General features: G+C 34.6%; 4 protein-coding genes across 5 annotated transcripts; 1 reads left to right on the top strand and 3 right to left on the bottom strand.

Moving 5' to 3' along the window:
- Positions 1 to 1,217: 1,217 nt before the first annotated feature.
- Positions 1,218 to 5,138, top strand: LOC120139626. The gene is made up of 11 exons (XM_039154788.1): positions 1,218 to 1,473; positions 1,563 to 1,639; positions 2,235 to 2,308; positions 2,399 to 2,471; positions 2,558 to 2,609; positions 3,285 to 3,346; positions 3,643 to 3,706; positions 4,116 to 4,173; positions 4,269 to 4,355; positions 4,729 to 4,822; positions 4,991 to 5,138. Exons 1-11 carry the CDS (start codon positions 1,218 to 1,220, stop codon positions 5,081 to 5,083), a joined length of 990 nt encoding a protein of 329 aa, XP_039010719.1. The 3' UTR covers positions 5,084 to 5,138.
- Positions 5,139 to 7,549: 2,411 nt separating this feature from the next.
- On the bottom strand, positions 7,550 to 8,348 carry LOC120139654 (tetrapyrrole-binding protein, chloroplastic-like). The gene has a single exon (XM_039154817.1). The coding sequence runs from the start codon at positions 8,318 to 8,320 to the stop codon at positions 7,565 to 7,567; it is 756 nt and encodes a 251-aa protein (XP_039010748.1). The 5' UTR covers positions 8,321 to 8,348; the 3' UTR covers positions 7,550 to 7,564.
- A 1,587-nt stretch (positions 8,349 to 9,935) lies between these two features.
- Positions 9,936 to 11,761, bottom strand: LOC120139655. 2 transcript variants are annotated; one of them, XM_039154819.1, is made up of 3 exons: positions 11,506 to 11,761; positions 10,511 to 10,970; positions 9,936 to 10,418 (listed from the first exon to the last, which is right to left on the bottom strand). In XM_039154819.1, the coding sequence occupies exons 2-3, from the start codon at positions 10,955 to 10,957 to the stop codon at positions 10,245 to 10,247; spliced, it is 621 nt and encodes a 206-aa protein (XP_039010750.1). In that variant the 5' UTR covers positions 10,958 to 10,970; positions 11,506 to 11,761; the 3' UTR covers positions 9,936 to 10,244. The 2 variants fall into 2 exon arrangements, with proteins under 2 accessions (XP_039010750.1, XP_039010749.1); XM_039154818.1 differs by having other exon boundaries at positions 9,937 to 10,418; positions 10,511 to 10,978.
- A 319-nt stretch (positions 11,762 to 12,080) lies between these two features.
- Positions 12,081 to 15,632, bottom strand: LOC120139652 (serine/threonine-protein kinase-like protein ACR4). Its single transcript, XM_039154815.1, has one exon. It carries the CDS (start codon positions 15,166 to 15,168, stop codon positions 12,373 to 12,375), a length of 2,796 nt encoding a protein of 931 aa, XP_039010746.1. The 5' UTR covers positions 15,169 to 15,632; the 3' UTR covers positions 12,081 to 12,372.
- Between the last annotated feature and the right edge of the window lie 1,356 nt (positions 15,633 to 16,988).

Genomic DNA, 16,988 nt, shown 5'->3' with positions numbered 1-16,988 from the left:
CTCGTTCCGTTTGTAAGTAAAACGAAAGGTTTGGTGTTGGGGATGTGATACAAGTTTAGCAAACGGTTATGAACTGCTGTAATGGAACAATATCTTCAATTGTGTAAACTATTTTGGGTAAATTACAAAATTGGTCATCGAAGCTTAGTAAATTTCTTTATTCCCTTCAAGTTTCAAAAGTAAAGAAACAACCATTAATATCACAAAAGATAACAAAATGGTCACTCGAGCCTTAAGTTTCGTTAGATGATTAACAGTAGTCTAACATAGTGGATGATGTGATATTTTTTTAATGAATTATTCCACTAATAAAATGATGATATATGTTTGAGAAAACCGTGATTAATGTTATTTTGACAATTACCACATGGTAATACAATAAACCTCACATAGATATGTAAAGAAATAAAAAAGGCCTCTTTTTTACATCTTCAAATCAAAATGTTTTGTAGTGAGATTCTCAAATCACTCACTCATTATTTAGGTATTAATTTTTTCAAGTGTTTAAATACATATTTATTACGTGATTAATTGTCGTTTGAGTTATGATTGTGCAAATAGATACCTTCAGCACGTGTCACATTTATTTCTTCTATTTGAACAAAATTTCTTACCACGTTAGTATATGCATGTTCTATCAAATATGATTGACGTAGTGTGTTTTGGCCAAAAAAAAATACATTTGTTTATATAATTTTTTTAGCTGTTATTTATATAAATAATAAAAATATATTGTTTATATGAAATTGCCACTTTTATGAGATAAATAATAGATTGCCAACTTAAAAATTTTAACCATATAATTTTTTAAAAAAAATCTCATAAGGTAAATCGTCACTTAAAGGATTAAGGGTCACTTTTACCTATGTAGTAGACTTAATTTATTATTTTCGCTCCTATCGTATTTTCATATCACTTTAGTTTTCGAAGTTGTTTAAATACGTTATTCTATACCCTACCACTCACTTAAAATCTTAAACTGCAGGTTTTAAGTTATAGATTAAGGTTTATGATTTAGAGGTTATGAGATTATGGTTTAAGATTATCAATGTAGAGTTTTAATTTAGGAGTAAGATATAGAATAATGCAATTAAATAATTTTAAAATCTAAATTGATGCGAAAATGCGATAGTTGTGAAATGACAAATTAGGTCTAGAGGGCAAATGTGACCCTTACTTTTTTTTTTTTTTTTTTTAAATTATATGGTTAAATTTTTATGGGCTTGGGGGCAGTTGGGCTGTTCCTTCAACCGAATGACTTGCATTGTCGTCTCGGGCATCGAATCTCAGAGAGGAGACAACAAAGGAAGAATGATAAGAAATTGTCGATAGGTGCTAAAATCCATGATGAGAATGTCGAAATTCAAATCCAGGTTGATATCATCCTGGGTTTTCCTCATTCAATTCTTTTTAAAATTGTCATCGACAATTGCTGCTACCAGGTCCAATACAATCTTAATTATCTGGGTGAAAGTAATTTCTAGGATTTTTTTCGTCAAATAGTTTTGGGTAGTTTTGTTTCTGCGTTTTGATTCTGGGTTTCCAACTTTATGGAATCGTAGGAAGGAGATCGGCTTTCCAGATAGGCGCATTTGCAGAACAACAGTTCAAGGAAGATATTTATTATCTGATGATAATGGTACGTTATTACGTTCATCATTTTTTTCTTCTTGGACTACCATGTTCAACTTTTTTAATTTGTAAATTTTGAAAAAAAGATATTGATTTTTTACTTTTTTATGGAATTAATGTGTGGAAATATATAGGTATGATAAACTGAATGAAAAGGAACTGAAAGCTGTTTTCTTTCTTGCAAAATATGGGGTTATATACATGACTTATTGCCATAGTCATTCAAGAAAAGCATTATGATCCTTTGTAGAACTGCTTCGAAAAACCGAAGATATAGACTTTTGGTTTATGCTGTTTAAGCTTTTTCTTTATCCGCACAATGGACACAAACAAAGAGAAGGGCGAGAAAAAGATTGCAGTGTAATAATGGACTGGAGAACAATGAAGTTTGACCCAACGTGTTAAATTTCATGATCCTTTGTTTAATTTGCATTCAAGTTTCTGATTACTTGTAAATGCGTACTGTCACTACTAGAGAGTCTTTGGAACTCTTATTCTAGTTCTGACTTTGGTTTTTGTATTACATATTGTATCTAATAAGTCTGGCCTAGTACCTTATCTTTTATTTTGATAATAGGTTCACAATAGTATTTATATTGTAGGCTGTGTGTGATGCTCTCTCGTTGGATCCACAATCCCGTTGCTGTCCTGAAAGAGGAGGCAAATTCTCTTGCCAGTGAGTTTTTTCCACATTCTTATGGTCTCCATGATGCAGACTTAAAACACATTCTTTAGTGTGGCTTGTAACACTTCCAGTTCCTTCCAGTGGATGCAATGTCCTTTCCAAGTGTTGTAACTCCTACGAATTTTGTGTTTCGTGCTGCCTACATCCTGAACAAGTATCTTTTTTTAGCACTCCTTATTTTGTATAATTATCATACGTGTGTTAGGTGTAATTAAATTCACACCAAAATTTCTTTTGCAGACACAGAAGGAACAAGTACTGAAACTAAAAATGGCCAAGCCATTGACATCAGGTAAGTTTATAGTTTTAGTTAGTCACAACTGCTCATTTACTTCTGAAGATGGGAAATGGTATGAAATCTCCTGCTGCTGCTAGGACTTATATGCTGGTTCTAGCGGCATGAAAATCTGTCCTAAACATTTCGGATACTTGTATAAGTTGATGGCATTTTATATTGCAGCATAATCTGATTAATAAGAAGTTTATTTTCAACCTGTGACATCTTCTGTGATAAAAAAAACCTCTGCTACTCAATTTTGCTGGGCTTTTTTTTTCTTCCCTAAAAGTGGATTTTCACACTCATGAGTCATGACGATTATACGTCATATTACTGTTTTTGAAGTAACTCTTTTGCTTCCATTCCTAAGAATCAGTTTGTGAGATAGCTTATTTGGCACTGTAATAGCTACTTAAAAATATCCTATGGAGATCCTCTTGCAATATTTTTTTGAAGATGATGATTGTGCCTATATTGGGACTACAAAATTATATATTGTGATAAAATATTATTCTAAATGATCTATTTCTGTTCCTGAGTAGTTTGTCTTCTTGATGTAGTAGTTGCCCTACTGAAGATGTATTCAATTAGAAAACTTTTTGCTACTTTATCTTTCAACAATGCTATGGCTACTATGTATCTCTATTAGGTGCAAGGTCATTATAACGTTTCCCCCCCCCTGTTTGACAGGAACATATCCAAGTGTCTTTGATTTTTGTGCTGGGAGGTGTCGACATAACTCTGAAAGTGTTGTAAGTGATGTTCTATAGATATATTAATATATTTATGGTGCACTGGGTCATCCACCCCCCCCCCCCCCCCGAGCGAATTTTTAATGAATAAAGAGCTATCTAGGTATAATTTCTTGGAAACCATTGGTGATTTAGACTGTCATGCTAATGCTACAAGTCACAAACTACAATAAGGGCTTCTGTTTCATTTTCTTCATTAGTGACATTTCTTTAGGTAATATACATGATCCAAAAAGAGTTACTTTTTATGTTTTAAAAATATGATTCAGGTTGGTTAAATTAACATTATGTTTCAGGTTCACGAAAATGCCTATGTTAGTGATTTTCATCATTGCTTTTCTCTACCATCAAATTCTTCTGGTACGTTTAGACATGACTTATCCATTAACATTAATATTATCTCTTTGGCTCATTTTTAGTTATTTTCATTTGAATACCCTGTATCTTTCTTAAATTCTGCTCCTCTAACCTAGCAAAAGATATGAGGAAAAACAACAGAGGGAATTGAGAGGGTAATGGGAATGGGAATAAATGTAGTGGATCTCAATAATCCAAAAGCTTGTACAATAATACTACTCCAGTATACTTTCCAAAGAAGTATAGATTTAATAATTAAATAACATCGAATACACCATTTATTTTAAGCCCATAAACAATAACAAAATATCTTTATATATATATTCTGCAGAACAGTGATACCATCTTTCTGGTTTAATTCAGTATGCAATAATTTAGCATTAAATTACATAATTGGTTTTACTTGCAACAGGGTCCACTGTCTCACCTGTAGAAGCCAAACTAAATGGTATTAATGTTGCTGTTGGAAGGTAAATCTTCACTATGGTTGGTTCTGTTTCTTTATTCGAACATGTAATATCTGTCCGTTGAACTAATACTTTTCTCTTTTTCCCATTGGACAAAGGCAAGGAGAGTCTTGTGATTCAGTTTGCAAGTCAAATGGACAATCATGTGTACTAAATAAGCTTTTGATACTTAACCAGTGTGAAATGTAAGTTCTTCACCATCTCTCCTCTTCTATTATTTGATGGTGTTGTTCATTATTTGCTTTAGTGCATGGCTAATATCATCTGGAGTCTGTTCCTCTGTTTGGTTGATCTACCTCCAATTTAGGTATACTATACGATCCTTCTTGTTATTACACTTATCTAGTTATCCCTATTTTATTCTGAATTTGGTCAATTTTGTCGATGCTTTTACACATTCCCTCTTCCTTTATAACATCTAGGAGTAAAGTATGGGTGTAGTCTAAACAGGGAGGTTTTCAACAATTTGTTGTTGAAGTCATTTTACAATGTTTTATCTCCTGCACTTCCAATAGCTTTTTCTGTTATATTTTGGTTTGAGTTATTCTTTGTAAACAGTATGCAGAAATATATGAGCTGCAAAGGAGCATGCTTGGCAAGTGTTGGAACCGATCAACCTGCAGAAGTTGTAGATGATGCTCCCAAACATTTGGTATATTTCCTTGTTAGTAGAGTTTATATTTGCAAAACTTTGTGCTACCCTGATAATTGAAATAATTTTTTCCCACTTGGTCAAATCTTTCATAAAAAATAAACTCTTATCAATAAAATGAGACATTTAATGGTAAAGGTTGAGAATGACATATTCCCCATGTTTCAGAATCCAGGAGCATGCTTGTATACTCGAACACAATCAATGCTGTCTTGTGGTGGTTCTCATCGGCATACCAGGAGACTTTGCCCCTGTGCTTAGTGCATTACTTTGGTGAGTTTGGTGTCCCTATCAATTATTAGGAATATTTTTAGTCAGAAATTAACTGCATTGTTTCTGTGATCTTGTTCGAATATTTCCGGGACAATTTCAGAGACGAATCATGTCTTAGATCGGGCTATTTATCTCCTGGGTATTTCCCAAAGACTTGGGAATTTCTGGAGACATTCTTTTTTTTTTTGCAGGGGACCTATACACGTACCTGTCGAGGTTTCAATATGAATCCATTAGAAGAGAAATGTATAGGGTTGTGCATGTCTTGCATTGTTGTATAAATTAAAAGCAAAATGCCATTGACATGCTGACTTAGTTCAAACATACATGCAATACAAGAGAGTAGAAGATTGTGGAAATGGATTATTCTTTTATTTCATTTTTTAAGTTGCTTAATTCAGCAGGGTGTGGAGGAGTCAATACTTGCAAGCAAAGCATTGAATTCTGATTTCTCTTCCAAGTAAACCGATATCATATGCTATGCTTTACAGGTCTTTTAAAACTTCTATGATGAATAAGAGGCATAGGTTTCAAAGTTTATTAAATGTAGAAGAATAAATAAATAATTATTAGCTTCAGTATAAAATATGGACCAGCTTGTAATCTATATATATATATGATGTTACGAGTTAAATTAATTGGATATAATTCATCAACTTTTAATTATTTTTTTAATTTTTAAAAATATTAAGAAATGCGAAATGAAAAGATCAAGACAGTCAAACTTAAAAGATATTTACAAAAAATAATCTTATTTATAAAAATGAAGAAGGAATCATATATTAAGAATTAAATTTGAGTTTCCAACTTCAAAAAATCAAGACAACATATTCTAAACTCACGAGTTGAGTTTCCAGAAAAGTCACCAAACTTTCGAAATCTTTTTCAGGTTTGAAGATATTTTTCTTCTAAAGATGGTTCATGTTTTAAAAAAATTAGAGTCTTCATCGATCGGTTTAGACTAAGTATGACTGAACACATGAAAAATCATATTTTTAAAAGAAATTTAAAAATTTACTTTAGGGAATCGATTACATATAAATAAGATTAAAGCACCTTAGGACGCATGAATTATCATAGCAGGTGTTTGTCTTGGTGCATTTTGGGATCATCTTTGATTCCCCTTTTTTTTGTCTGTTATTTGGCTTGGAGCTGCCTGATTTGTTGTTGGGTTGTTGCCTTCCTCACGAGTGTTTGTTTGGTTTTTGTTTTTTTATTCATCTGAGATAAAATATAGTGTTGTATCTGTTTAAAGATCTCTCTCAACCATTTAATATTAAACGTTCACACTTTCGATATTATTACTGCTCAAATTCAAAAAATTTAAAAATAATAAAAATTCTTTTATTCTTGAGGTCGTTTGGTTCATGTGAGTGTTTATTTAAATGAAAGCTTTTCTCTGGAAAACAAAAAATATTTTAAAATTCTTTTTCATTTATGGTGATGAATACCGAAACTAGGAAAGGAAACGGGGCGGGTTCGGGGCGGGTTCGGGGCGGGTTTTGCTCCCCCGTCCCCGTCTCCAAAATAAATCCACGTCCTAGTTCCCGCCTCGATCCCCGTCGGATTTTTTATCTGGGCACCCCGTCGAAATTTTTTTTTGCCCTGACCCCAAACCTGACCCGAACCGATCCCGAGAAAAACCGTATTTTTTATTAAAATAAATAGAAAAAATATAAAATATATAGAATATAAAATATTATATATTATATATAATTAATATAAAAAATAAAAAATATTATATATATGATTAATATAAAAAATAAAAAAATTATATATATATATAATCGGGGCGGGAATACCTTATCCCGAACCCAAAAAAATCCTCAAATTTTACCTCGATAACCGACTCGACCCAAACTTAACCGAATTTCAAATTTTCTCATCGAATTCGGGTCATTCTGCCATCCCTAACCAAAACAAGCAAAAGAAGTCGCAAGCAAAAATCAAGCAAAACAACAAAAAAGTTCAGGCATTTGTTTGTCATTATTCGCATCCATTGATCATAAATGGCATAAATATCAACGTAAAAATCGTACAAATACCACTTTAATTTAATTTGAATTACTTAATTATTTTTTTCAAAATCATCACTAATGATATATTTTGGTTTCATTTTGGTCACACATCGTTACAAAATTAACGGTAATACTTATATGTCACCATAAGGTAATACCATATCATCATTGAAAAAATAAAAAATATTATGTCAATGGTTCTGTTGATTTTTGAACAGCGTGTGATCAAAATTAAACTAAAATATAACATTAGTGATGATTATGAAGAAAAACAATAGGTGAGTAGCTAAAATGGAACCAAAGTGATAGTTGGATGACTAAAATAATAGTTTAGCCTAAATAGTATACAAACCATAAATATATTCAACTCGATTCATTAAAACTATAAAAGCCCATTTAGATTTCACAATGCATTTTACATTAACATTGAAAAAATTACGTTTTTTGTACGTTAGAAACTATAATTTGGCTTCAAAAACTTGTTGCCGAGTGGCTTGGTTCCATCTCTAAGACCTCCATTTTCTCCGGTTTCAGCCTCTTCTTCTTCTTGACCCTCAAAAGCTCGATGGCTAAGAATACTGTTAAATAACCGAGTTCCTCTCAAAGCATTTGTCAGTGGAAGATGACCTTCCGGTGTTTCGTCATTGAGTTCCCACGTGAACTCATCGGGGAAAGCCCTGTAGTTGTATTGTTCGATTTCGGTGTCGAGTTTTTTCATCCATCCGAGTTTTAGGAACAACTTGGTGAAGTCCTTGTTAACTTTCTTCCAGATGTTTTTCTGCACGCTGTACCCGAACTTGTTGTTGCTGTATTTTCTCCATAGTTCATCAATTGCTTTGAGATCAGTTTCTGGGATGTATTGAACTTCGGAGAAGAAGACGTAGCCGCGTTTCTGAGATTGTTCGCCGGCTAGAAGTATGAGCAGACGGCGGGTCTCTTCGTCGGCTTGGCGGAAGTTTTGGGTTGAAAGGAGGTGTTGCAGGGTGTCAAAGGAGGATGTAGTGGTGGTGGAAGTGGTGGAAGAAGGAAGAGAGAAGGTGGTGGAAGAGGAGGAGGAAGTGGTGGAAAGGATGTTTGTGGAGGAAGTGGTTGTGGAAGGGGGTTTGAGGAAGAGGGAGGAGGGAGGTGGAGGTGGAGGGAGGCGTTTGAAGGAGGAGCAATGGTGGTGGTGGTGATGGTGGAGGTTTCTTAGAGAAGTAGAGGCCATGTTTTTGTTTGATATTTTGTTGGGTTGTGAGGAAACTTTATAGATATTGGATTTGTTGATGGAAGATAAAGGATTAGATATCAGAAATACGTTGCATCATTCTCATTGGTCATCTTTGGCTCAGACTTATTATCTTTTCTTTATTTCTTTCTTTCAATTCACTATTACAATTTGCTTTATTGATGCTGAAATTCAATTAAAATACACAATGTATCTCATAATTACTTAATCATGGAATTGCAGAAAAAAATGAATTAAAGGGGTGTTGGTCTATTATGATGTAAAATAGATTGTTTTTAATGATGATTAACTAAATGTAAACGAAATAAAAATTATAATTGCATAATAATTTTTTTTAAATATATAAAAATGCATAATTTATTTTAAAATTATAAAAATATTTTAAAATTTACAATTTTAATCTTTTTACAAAATATAAGAATCAAACAATAATAAAAACTAATATATTATGAGTATTATATGAAAATTTTAGATAAAAAACGATTCATAAATTTCCATATTTTCAAATACAATTATATCAATTAAATCTCACTCGTATATAATTGTTACTGTTTGAATACCATCATCAACGCTAATTAAGCAGAGAAATACAAACGTGACCTTGGATATGGTGAGAATTTAAATATATAATTCAAGTATACAATATTACAAACCTTAATCAACTTTCTCATTTCCTCTTCTTCATCAACCACAACATGTCGATGATTGTCTCAAAACTCCCTTTTATTTTTAAGAAATTTATTGGTCAAACTAATTCGTTTTGGGATGAACGAGGAGAGTTCTGAAAATTTCAAAATCCTATGTGTTTTAGATATTTTCTATTAAAATCTAGTTTCTTACTTTAAAATTTTATAAATTCGTCACTTATCATGAAATTGTATATAAAATACTACACGCTTAGACGTTATCTTGTGCAACACAAGTCGATTTACTTTTGTATAGCATGAAATTACAAGCTGAAATAGTGTCACCTACTTTTAAGACGATTCATCCTCATCCTATACTGTCGATGAATCTTATTTGATAGGTTTGCCCTGAGGCCAGCGTTCAATCAAATTAAATAAAAAATTTCAAATTAATCTAGTTGATCAATCTTATTTGATAACTCGAAATTTATTTATAAGTTTTTTCAGTTAAATTGTTCGAATTTCTATTCATCTATAATATTATGATACTATTTAATCTTAATTTAAATAATTTTCTATAACTATAACTAATATATGTATCTTTATTTTTTTATACATCAACTCAAAATTGAAAACTTAATAATTATTAAAAATTTAGAATTATTCAAGTTATTATTCGAGTTCTATTTTATAAATCGACTCAAATTATTTTATAATTAAAAAAATAAATTACGATTTTTTATCTTCCACCACATCAGACCTTTTATTAGACCTTTTATTAAAGCAAAAAAAAAAAGATTTTCCAACAGAATCGAGAGACGATCAGTCGAATCAAAGCAAACATCGACGAACAAATAAAACCATTTATCGATCCATCTAAGTAACATCAAATCCAGACATGATTTTCAATGAGGCCTTTCTCCTTGTAGATAGATATCCAATTATCCACCTTCACAAAATATTCAAGGAAGATCAATTAATACATAGTGCTCATGTTCTATAGAATTTAAATAACCATGACTTTCTAATGCACCAATAACCTATGCTCATAAGTGCTATAGTTCACTATGGTAAGGCAAAATCTGTTCAACCTATTTATTTCTTTTCTCAATATGAAAGAAAGACCGGCTTTAAGGATACAAGGGGGGATGATGATAGTGACGTGACCAGCCTTCCTCGACTGGATAAAAGAGAGTACATACAGACTAGAATCTTGACAGTCGCAAATCAAGAATGAGGACCTCCTTACTTACGTTAGCATATAAAGTTGTCGCAAGTCAGTGAAAGGTAGAAGGGCCTGAATCATCTGAAATTCTCAAATTATAGCGTCGTGCCAAACGTCGAACAGTTCCATCAGCCATCAAAGTATCTATCATCTCATACTTCTTGTAATTTGCTTTCAAAGTTTCTCCTTGTTGCTTTGCAAGCTTCTCCTCCTTCTCCAGTTGATGCTTCGAAAGCAACAAATAACACTTTCACTATAAAATAACAATATCTTACACGCCTAGTAGCGGATGGTTTCTATGCAAGATTTAGAATTTACCTTGAGCATCACTTCATTTTCAGTGGCATGCTTGTTCACAAGCTGCTTAAGCTTGTTTGCTAGTTCAAAATTGGGATCAGAAGGGTCCAACCAATGGACATGAAGGTGTCGACCAGGCTTTCTTGGGCGATCACCAAACATCTCGGGCACAGCAGCACGTGCCCTCACAGGCCTTGGCATTCCAGACATCATAAAAGGCAGTTCTGATAATGTCGAGATGACAACTTCAGCTTGCTTTTCTTTCTCCATCTCCACCAAAGCACATCTGGGCATGTTCCGAGGCTCCAGATAGTTCGGAAGGAACTCAACACTCTTGACATTTCCATACTGATCAAGGGCAGTTCTCACAACTGACTCCGTTACAACCGGCGATAGGTTATCCATGAAAACCGTCCGCCTCACCTTCTCTTTGAAAGCAGCATACTCATCTTGTTCAGCAGACCCCATTTAGGATCAAAACCTATAAACCTGATCATTGAAATTCCAACTTTTTCTCCAAATTTCCAAGACAATAAATTCATCCAGACAAACCAACAATATGTGACATCCCTAAAGTAAGGTTCCATTTGGCCCTATTTTTTAAAAAAATATCATTTTTAATTTACTTTTGGTGCCTCAAAAGTTGTTAAAGCAAAATCACAATTTTCTTCAAAGATAAACAAATGAATAAAGCCACAACCACCAACACATAATCTAACATATTGATTTCACATATAAAACTAAGATCATGAATTTTATTAGCAAAAAACTCATGAATTTTGATATTGAAGAAAAATTAAGCCATTGCCATTTGAAATACTTCAAAATATAGTTTCCAACGCATAAATCTCTGATTCAACGCAAATAATTTAAAATTAATTAAAAGAACCTTTTGGATTGTTCTTCAACTCTAGCGGAAGAAACGAAAATGAACAAAAACTTAATGAAAAAGCTGCAATTTTAAAGAAAACAAATATTCAGCGGAACATCAAGAGTAAAGATAGTGAAAGAGATACCTAGTGGTGAAGGCTGAGGAATGAAGAGTTGCAGCTGCGAGTCTTCCGGAGAGTTAGGCGTTCACCGCCAAGCGAAGAATAGCAAGAAAAGCCTCCGGAAACACAAAAGAAGCGAAGGAGAATTCAGTGAAGAGACGAAAGAAAGAAAAGGATCGCCATTGGAAAGACAAAGAACACTGTGGCTGAAGCGACGGCGACACCAACGACAGCGACACCGGTAGGTGAACTCAGAGAGAGAGAGAGAGAGGGGTTTGGATAGGAAATTTCGAGAGGAAAGTAATAGTTACAATCAATGAGGGTTTTATTAGGTTTAAATTTTAAAAGAACACTGTGGCTGAAGCGACGGCGACACCAACGACAGCGACACCGGTAGGTGAACTCAGAGAGAGAGAGAGAGAGGGGTTTGGATAGGAAATTTCGAGAGGAAAGTAATAATTACAATCAATGAGGGTTTTATAGTTAGGTTTAAATTTTAAAAAATAAATAAATGAACTATTTTAGTTTAGGCCCAATCCTTGTTGAACAGTTCAAGTCCAACCTTCAATCCACTAAAAAGAAATTTTTTATAGGATCTCCTTTGTCGTTGTGAAGTTAAAATAGAACTCGAAACTTTCGTAATTTAAGAAACTGAACAGTAAATATGAATTTCATCCATTAGCATTAGAAGAAACAGATCATACAAGTTACAATCAGTACAAACTTGATAGTCACAAGGAAGAATTCAAATTAATCGAAACACATGCAAGATGCAAACCAGGATATGATACTATAAAAATCCTCAAAAGTTACATCCTCTCATTCTCAATTTTTTTTACAGTTCCATTTCCCTCAACAAATACAACAATTCATAACATTTTCTGGGTTCATTTAGAAATTGTGTTGTAAGAACAAACTTTGTTGAGGAGATGCAGGGCCTATCTCTTCCTCCAAGCTTCTCAAACCATCCCCGGCATACCCTAAATTGCCCGTGTTTCTTCCTTCTATGTTCTTTCCCTCGACATCTGCTTCCGATACCGATGATTTCCGCCTTTGAGACGAAGTTACACTAGGGAAGGTAATCCATGAAGGAGCTCTAAACTCAAACCTTTGGTCCTCCACTTCTTCTGCGACTTCAGTTTCCGAGACCGATCGATTTGAAGACCGTTGAGAAGACTTCTTGTGCATTCTGTTGCTTCCCAAGATCACCTCAGTTGGCAAAATCGGTTGTTCGCTACACGGGCTGCCCATCAACTGAGCCAAAGCTCGCTCTAAAGCAGTGGTCACTTTATCCATTGATGGTCTCTCTTTTCCTCTCATTCTCACACATTTGGAAGCCACATTTGCAATCCTTTTTAAAGCTTCAATGTCTGCAGGGGGTTTTAAAACGGGGTCTAGAACTGCAGATATGTCTCCCGATTTAGTCAATGGAACTGCCCACTCAACTATATTCCCTTCTTCGTATTGCATATCAATGGCTTTTCGTCCGCTTAAAATTTCCAACAATAACACGCCGAAGCTGTAGACATCGGATTTTGTTGTGAGATAGTGAAGCCTGTAGTATTCCGGATCAAGATAACCGAGTGTTCCAGCAGGTAGCTCGGCTAATGGACTGCTACTATCTGCAGGTCCTAGTAAAGAGAGACCGAAATCAGCCACTCGAGCATTGTGTTCTTCGTCGATGAGAATGTTCGAAGATTTGATGTCCCTATGAATCACTGGCGGGCAAGCGTAACCGTGCAAGTATTCAATTCCCCTAGCAGCTTGGACTGCGATGGTGACCCTTCGGACCCAATCTAATTGCTCTTTCAAGGCTTTGTTCTTTCCATGAAGATGCTGGTGCAATGATCCATGAGCCATAAACTCATAAACCAGAAGCCGTTCTCCACCTTCTTCGCAGTATCCGAGCAGATTCAAAAGATGGGCATGGTTCAATCTTGACAATAAATCTAACTCTGTGCGGAACTCTTTCGAATTCTTCTGTTTATCTGAAGACATTATAGCCTTTTTAACTGCAACAACAGTCCCATCTTTCAATACCCCTTTATAAACGCATGAGAAACTTCCTTTTCCAACCACGGATTCTTCTTTGAATCCACCAGTGGCCCTCTCAAGTTCTTCGTAATTGAACATCCGAGCTCTCTTGATCTTAAGCTCATCGAAGTCGGAACGGATTTTTATGTTTTCCTTTCGGCAAGAAGCAACCTCATTAGCTTTCATGGATTTTGACTCTTTTGCTTTGCAGCGACAGTTATGCAACCTGTATCGAACATATAAAACTGCAGTTAACGATATCATAATAACCAGTAACACGGAAAAGGCAATCTCCGCAACGATGATTGGTAATTGCAGCGACCAGAACCTCTCGTTTTTACTTCCATTAGCAGCATCAGAATTCGAAGACGAAGAACAATTAGAGAAGCATTCCACTGAATTGCAACTAGAACAATTGTAATCACAAACACGATCGGCCTTCAAAGTACATCCTGATTTTTGGTACATTTCAGCAGGGCAACCAATGCTGCAGGGCATACAAATATGAAAGTTAGGAGACTTGCAAGGTGCATTCTTAGGACTAACTTCATAGAAACCCAGTGTGCAAGGAGTGTCTTTGCAAAGTCCGGGTGAGACTGCAAGAGGGAGCGAGGTGGGGAATCCGACGCCCCAACAAACTGGGAGAAAGGATTTTTCGGCTATAACACCACAGGTGAAGTAATTTCCAGCTGCAATTCCATAGACTTTAACACCTTTCGGAGGAGGGGTACATGGATTGACAATGAAACCCCAGCAAACCACTTGGTGATCGTAACTCTTGATTCCACAAGCATGAAACTTCCCTCCAACAACTGTGAGCATCAGATCTTTCGGCGGCGAATCAACATTTCCTTGACGTGAATATGCAACTGGCATGGACAGTTCTTCTTCGAGGTTCAAGCTCCTTCCCCAGCAAAAGACTCTAGAGTTCAACCCTTCCAAAATCCCACATACATGATATCCCCCAGCAGCAACCTTTTGAAACCTCATTTCTCTAGGAATCAAGCTAATGACATGGCTATTCGCCTCATCACCCCAACACAAAACAGTCATGTTCCGAGAAAACAACCCGCAGTTAAACTCCGATCCCGCAGAGAGTGATTCAATCTGCCCATCAAACACATAGTTCTTGGTCATATTATAACCCCAACAATCAACCAAAGCATAATTTTGACGCTTTCCGGTTAAAGGCTTTCTCAAACCGCATAAATGGTAATCTCCTGCAATGATTTCTACATACTCGGCTCCCTTAATCATTGGCTGAGGAACCCCCATTTTGACATAGCCGCTGCTTCCCCAACAATAAGGTTGGTTCGAATCCATCAACAGGCCACAAACGAAACCGTCACCGGCAGTTAGACCCACAAATGGGAAATGAGAAGGGGTCCCATAGATGACTGCAGCATTTGATCCATAGCAGGTCACACGATGTGAACCATCAGGTTTTAAGCCACAAAAAACAGGACCATTCTCGCCATAAGAAATGGCAATACTAGACATCGAGCCTAGACCCGAAACTAACCACCATATATTCAACAAAGCCACAAGTGAGACCCAAACAGAAGAATCTCTAATAAATAGGCAGAGAACTACCATTGCAGCACAATATGAACCTAACTGTTCAAAGCTAACTTGAATACACACCCACCACATCAACACTGTACCTCAGATACTTTGCATAACACCTTTCTAATGTACCCTTTGCAGTATAAACATGATTCTCTATCATTAAAAATAGCAATGGAGTTGAAAAAATGAGACCAAAACCAAATATCTGAAGCTCCTTACCTAAAAACCCAGATCAAAACACTCCCTTGCACAAGTTTTTGTAGCATGGAAACCAAACAATATCACCATTTCTGCAATTTGGATACACAGACAAGTAAAAGAAGCACTGAAGTTGTAGCTGAGAAGCCATTTCAGGCAAGGCAAAACCCTGGGTAGCATCCCATACTCTTAGCTTTGCATGTAGTTTCTTGATAGAGACGGTAAATGGGAAAACACCCGAAAGAGCAAAAGGAAAAAGGGATGAAAATAATACACAAGAAATCTAGTGGAGAAGGGAAGTAGATGATGGTTGGTGTAGTTTATGCAGCGAAGAATGTAGTGAGAAAGGGAAAGGGAAAGAACAATAAATGTGGATCAAACTGCTGCTTCTGAATATTGGTAAATGTTGGTGAATGCATTTAATGAGAAGTTAATGCCATTCATCTTAAAAATATTTTTAAGTTATTTCATAAATATGTGTACTTTTTTGATATTTTAAACCTTATTTTCCCCCTAAAATACTTCACTAATTTTCTTTCAAAGTATTGTCTTAGTCGGAGTTTTAAATATCATCATCTTTTTTTGTTCTTATTTTCTTTTAATTTAAATCTAAGTAAACATCATCCCGCTTTGATTTCTTTCTTTTCGTATATTCTTTTAGTATATTACTAATATATATTTTTTAACTTCTATATTTATCTAAATTCTCATTCCACATTCTTGCTTATATTTATAAACTAAATGAATTTAAAATTAAAAAGAAGAAGAATGAAGCAATTTTAATTCCCAACAAAATGGTTAGTCACTTGAAGTGACACAAACTGGCAAAATATGATATAACTGCCACGAACAAGTTATTTCGTAACATTAAGTCCGAATTATTATTTATCAATTAAAAATTTTATAATTATATTTAATTATAAATATTAATAAAAAAATGAAATTTTATTAATGCATTTGCTTAAAAAATGGAATCATGGGAACAGGCCCTTGCTAAAACCAACGGAAGCATGTGCCACATTTATAAGGAAGTGAAGTAGGCTAAGGACCATATGATGCAACCAATGAATGAACCAACCTACCCACGTACTTCAACTTCATAATTTTATTAAACATAAAGATATTAATGTATTTCTATATAAAACCGCATATATGTTATTAAATACTAAAATTCTAAATTTTACATATGAAAATTGCAATTATAACATATTTTACGCAGATATTTAGAAAATTTAGAAAAAGAAGAAGAAGTGAACTTGTTTTTAATATCACTGCTATATCAAAGATGGGGTTAACTAACAAAAATTGATTTGAATTATAATATTTAAAGTTTAAACATTTATTATTCACAAATTTAAAAATAACAGTCATTCAAATAAAATTAAGGGTAAAATACATCCAAATATATTATACAGCTGTCACGACTTTCAATCAGGTAAATATCCTTTATATGCCAAAGGGATTTCCTTTCCAACGTGGGATAGCATGCTTTTACAGTCTGGAGTATTATCAACACATCAAAGACAGTGGATGTAGAATCTCATGCTTGTTCCCATGTATGAGGAAAAAGCTGCCAAATCCCTACAGGAGAACAAAGTTGGTGGATGTTGAAGACCTTGAAAGGAAAAGGGATAGGTTATTATAGGGGATATAAGGTTATTATAGGGGATATAGGGTTTTTACATGGGACAACAAGATAGAACGAA

Source organism: Hibiscus syriacus, unplaced genomic scaffold, assembly GCF_006381635.1.
Source record: "Hibiscus syriacus cultivar Baekdansim isolate YM2019G1 unplaced genomic scaffold, ASM638163v2 tig00110764_pilon, whole genome shotgun sequence".
In the NCBI taxonomy this organism is placed as follows: domain Eukaryota; kingdom Viridiplantae; phylum Streptophyta; class Magnoliopsida; order Malvales; family Malvaceae; genus Hibiscus; species Hibiscus syriacus.
Note: the sequence above shows the minus strand (reverse complement) of the source record. Positions and strands in the feature narration are given on the sequence as shown.

Coding starts and splice junctions, on each gene's coding strand:
- LOC120139655 (XM_039154819.1), bottom strand. CDS start 10,957: ATGGGGTCTGCTGAACAAGATGAGTATGCTGCTTTCAAAGAGAAGGTG. Junction 10,419..10,510: donor AAAATGAAGTGATGCTCAAG/GTAAATTCTAAA, acceptor TTGCTTTCGAAG/CATCAACTGGAGAAGGAGGA.
- LOC120139652 (XM_039154815.1), bottom strand. CDS start 15,168: ATGTGGTGGGTGTGTATTCAAGTTAGCTTTGAACAGTTAGGTTCATAT.
- LOC120139626 (XM_039154788.1), top strand. CDS start 1,218: ATGGGCTTGGGGGCAGTTGGGCTGTTCCTTCAACCGAATGACTTGCAT. Junction 2,472..2,557: donor GCTGCCTACATCCTGAACAA/GTATCTTTTTTT, acceptor TTTCTTTTGCAG/ACACAGAAGGAACAAGTACT. Junction 3,707..4,115: donor TCTACCATCAAATTCTTCTG/GTACGTTTAGAC, acceptor TACTTGCAACAG/GGTCCACTGTCTCACCTGTA.
- LOC120139654 (XM_039154817.1), bottom strand. CDS start 8,320: ATGGCCTCTACTTCTCTAAGAAACCTCCACCATCACCACCACCACCAT.